The 4757-nt window shown below is 39.4% G+C and overlaps 1 protein-coding gene across 1 annotated transcript in view; it reads left to right on the top strand.

Annotated features, from left to right (window-relative positions):
* Positions 1-3068: 3068 nt before the first annotated feature.
* T265_15670 (hypothetical protein) overlaps positions 3069-4757 on the top strand; it is a gene marked incomplete at both ends in the record, with an annotated part of 55182 nt that continues 53493 nt past the window's right edge. Inside the window, one exon of the mRNA XM_009178913.1 lies at positions 3069-3149. Within this exon, the coding sequence (XP_009177177.1) occupies positions 3093-3149 (57 nt within the window). The remainder of the gene's footprint in view (positions 3150-4757) is intronic.

Below are 4757 nucleotides of genomic sequence, written 5' to 3'. Positions count from 1 at the left end.
TACTGATTTGTTTCAGGGAGTATATTATTTTCAGCGATTCATGCACATTCGCTTTTAAAACTTATAATCTTAAACATTGGTCGTACAATAACTGTTTCCGATATTTTGTGATATTCCCGACGCCTGTAGATAAACAACATCACGCGAAACAATTTTCCGCGGTCTAATAAACAAGTCCCGTAGTTTATACATGTACTCGGGGAATAAATTTGATGCCTTAAGGCCGTTATACACGCCAGTCGGACTCAATATGTGCGATATATGTGGGCAATATGCCCTTCATTACGAGTTCTTGAGAAAGATACATCCAATCAGCCTGGAAATTTGGACTTCAATCAGTGGTCTGTTTTCTTTCCTGAAAAGTGTGTTGTGTATGTTGGAAACAATGAACTTGGAATCCAAGCATGAACAAAACTAACCGTTCGTGGAAAAAGGGAATGACAATGCAGTTTTCCGTACAAAAAAAGAAGCTTAAAAGCGGGGGTATAAAAAAAACTCCTGAAAATAATGTAATATAGCCAAATGCCACTGTAAACCACGTTCATTTTTGCAGTTTTCTTTTCAAACGGATTTGATCGGTATCCGGAAGCTCGCGATATGTATTACGGGAGTTAAATTTTATTTTGAGTTTGTAATAATTTCTAGAAACACAATAAAACTATGGAAAAAAATTGAGTGTTTGAATGTTCAGAAAAAAGGCCCAGCAGTTCATCAAAGGTCACTCCAATCAAAATTTCCAAGTTAAAGATTTTGCGAGTAAGGGAAAAGCTGCTCCATGAAACTGACCAAAATAAAGAAGCAGTTGGCGTGATATGCAATTACGCAATACGAGCATTCAAAACCTGCTTTCATACTGAATGTCACACATCACACCTTTACCGCATAAACGAGTAACCAACAAATTTCACGGGGTTTTTGGTACTTTCGTTAACACGCCTAACACAGATGTGTAGTGCATTTTGTCTCGTGCTGAAAATCTAACTTCTGCGGAAAAACTCCAGATCTGCCATGGCAAGATCATTTCAATAGACGGCACGTTTTTTTGACCTACTACTACTACTTGCGTTTTCAGTTTCTTTATCCGTTGCTTTATTATGCTTTTTTCTCATGCCAAGTGAGGTTTTTTGTGCCAACTAAGACCAGATATTTACGTTTGTTGAATTCATATTTCATTTCGTGCTGAAAATCTATGCGGAAAAACTCCAGATCTGCCATGGCAAGATCATTTCAATAGACGGCACGTTTTTTTGACCTACTACTACTACTTGCGTTTTCAGTTTCTTTATCCGTTGCTTTATTATGCTTTTTTCTCATGCCAAGTGAGGTTTTTTGTGCCAACTAAGACCAGATATATACGTTTGATGAATTCATATATCATTTGGAAGTAACCTTGATTAACTAATCACCTGAGATCATCTGAAAGCATCGCAGAGTGTTACTGATATGCTCCATCTTCGCAACTGAAGGTCATGCTTCAGAGTGCAATGTAAGAATCTGCGTACAAATCATTCGTCATAATAAAATTACGCTTTCTTCTCACGAGTCCGCAAATCGCTGTGGGACGGCTGACTAAAATCCTGGATGTCTGCTTGATAAGGTAATTTCCATACTGAATGAGTGATTCGTGCTCCGGCTAACAACTGCCAGTGAGGAATCTCTAGACCAAAACTGTAAAGTTGTTTCTTACGTGACGCTGAAATATATTGTCAACATGATCTAGATCACGTAGTCTCAGGTAGTCAGATTTAATTGAAAACTTTCGCACGGCCAATCATTGGCGCTTCCAACCATTTTCCCCATATATTTGACTATCTTCTCTCACCAAGAATGCTGAAATTAAAGCTGAATAGGCTGGCTCACAAAATGAATTAGTTTCAGGAAAATACAGACCAGATAAGGATGACACCGCAAATATTATCAGTGAAACACATTTTTAACAAGGTTAGAATTGCGATCTTGCTTCTATAGCAGTGATAGATGTCAGTGTGTCATCCTAAGTAAATTTGACCGCCATACCAGGTGTAGTGATGATATTACCGCAACCGTTTTCAATAGCGACTCGCGTGTGAGTTGTTTTCATTCAAAAGTCGGTGATTTCATGCAAAAACAAGTTTTAATAAAATTTCGTATTCGCTATTTAATATTGCATCGAAACTACCCAACAGAAGCACTGAACTAGAACATTCTTTACCTCAGCTTACAAAACAATACTTTTGCTACGCTTGTGTCGATGGGTTTCCCCGCAAAACACAAGACGTGAACTAATGGCGTCTCAGATGGTCGTTGTTATTGTTCCAAAACTTGTAATATGATTTCGTTAAAAGCTGGTACAATAAAGCTGAAACAACTGCAATCTGTTCAAATGGAAAACACACATTTGTCGGTTATCGAAATTTGGTTCGAACGGGGGTTTTCGGAGTATGTTGAGTATGAATTCCCACAAGAGCTCGCACATATCATAGCGTCCTGGAAACACAAATATAATTCATGTGAACATTACGGGAATAATGGTGCAGCACTGCATGATCAACAGCTGTTCATGAATGTATGCCCTGAACGTCTATTCATAAGATAAAACGGCGCACATGAAACAATTCAAGTATAAATATCGGCCCACGAGCCAGTTTGCTTGTACAACATAATGAAAATTAAATTGCTTTTAGTGGACAGACCGGTCCATTTTATACGGAGATTATATTCACCCGCCTTCCGACATTCACTACCATTATTTGGATCTTTCCGATATTGTTAATAATTTTATGCGGTTCACTTTACTGAGGTGGACAGCAGGCGTTTCTCTGGACAGCTCAATAGGCTATTTGCAACAATTTTTATATTTTTTTCACTTACATGATGACAAAGACTAAAAGTGTGAGGTTCGTTAACCAACGCAACTGAATTTGTGGGGCTGCAACAACAGAGCGTAGCGCACACGTGTGAGATTTGCGGGAGCATTTTGCGCTGAAATCTCAGATTACGAGTGAAGACTGCAAATTCATCTATTAGGAGCGCCTCCCGAAATAGTGCCTTATTAAACTCACCACTTTCTGAAGGCTTTTTTGTTGCAGGCATGGTTGTCAGGATATCTGAATATGCTGGCATTCGATGAGAATGCGCTACATAAATTGCGTTTAAGGAAACAAGAAAAAGTGCGTCACACGAATTCGAAAGGGTGAAGGTTTTGCAGTGTTTTGAAGGGGAACGATTGCACGCTATATCTGAGTGAACCACAGACTGCTGATGAAATTTTGTGTTTTAATTCTGCCGTTCCGTAGAGGAAATATAATTATTCGGGTTAAATAAGGAAAAAATTCCTATTTAAATTGTCTAAGCAGTTCTTTATCCTTTAACTGCTGGATCATCCAGAATTAGACCAAGCGAATATTCATTATGGTTTTTCTAGCACATCCTCCGTACATGTCGACCGCAACCCCTACCTGAGGGATCAAGTCACTCCTGGCAACATGTGAACTGATAACTTGGCCGCGCTGCCTACGCCAATGAAATACGTAAATACCGTTATCCTGAGTCCTTAGCGGTCACCACATGATTTACCTGTTCCCGTGTAAAAAGGTGCCGGGATAATAAAGATGCGTCATTTGGTGGTAAAACACAAGGCAAATATAACTCCGACTTGCAAAAACACGGGCAGGCGATGGTGTTTGGTGAATACATAGCGATACACATCTTAGCGAACATACATGTATTTTCCAAAGCTGCGGGAATCAAAGGGCGTATAATGATTATATCGTTATCCATTTTTGAGTTAAAAATTTATCGTTTGATAGGCATAAGGCAGGTTCTGCTGGGTGCTTTAAAAAAACGTTTTTTGGAATGAGTCGGTACTAATTAAAATCTCTTATGCAATACAACCCTAGACGGGTTTGTTGCTCCATGTGTCATCTGCCAGACAACTCCTCATTGACGAAAATGGTCGACGCAGAAGCTCACAAATTAGGTGTGCAAAGTGAGTGCCCAATAATAAATCACGGACGTGCAGAACGAAGAAAATTCGGTGTTGGTTTCGAAAGGGTGCGTGCCCTTGAGGTAATCCATTATTTACAGTATTTTCACGAATATAGAAACAATGCTGTCGGGATACCTGAATATTGTTTTCAATCATAAGATTACCTTTGATTAAACTTGCTCGCTAAGGACCCGTTTACGATTTTACGCCAGCAAATAAGCCGCAAGGTTTTGAAGCGATTAAGAGTATATTGGGAGTCCACAGAGAAGCCAAAGACGAATGAAAATTTAACGATATATTCAAAGCAAAATCAAAAGAGGAATCAGGAAAACAATGCTTTGCATAAGGATGCAGCATTGCAACGAATGACGCCGAGAAAAAAACTCCAAGAGAGCAACCATGGAAGGCCCAACACCGCTTGAAAGAATTCCATAAAAGGACAAGGGCCAAAGAATAATAAGTCATATATAATGTGATCAAAACGGAAAAGTTCCAACGAAATCCACGTTATGAAGTTTACTGAAACCTACCATGTCCTGAAACCTTGGACGATGCAGGCGTGGTTGTCATGATATCTGAATGCGTCGTTGTTAGGTTGGGGGAACAATAAAATATCATGGTGCATTTGGTGAAATTAGACTGGCGAGCGTCTGAGGTGGTGCTGTGATTTTACTATCGCACCCAGTATACATGTAGACTGCAAAGCGTCCAAACTGACCGAGTACTTTGCAACAACGTGCGGAGGAATCAAACGGCAACGTGAATTACAGTATTAAAGAAGTTAGTACCA

Source organism: Opisthorchis viverrini (assembly GCF_000715545.1).
Source record: "Opisthorchis viverrini unplaced genomic scaffold opera_v5_716, whole genome shotgun sequence".
Lineage (NCBI taxonomy): Eukaryota > Metazoa > Platyhelminthes > Trematoda > Opisthorchiida > Opisthorchiidae > Opisthorchis > Opisthorchis viverrini.
Note: the sequence above shows the minus strand (reverse complement) of the source record. Positions and strands in the feature narration are given on the sequence as shown.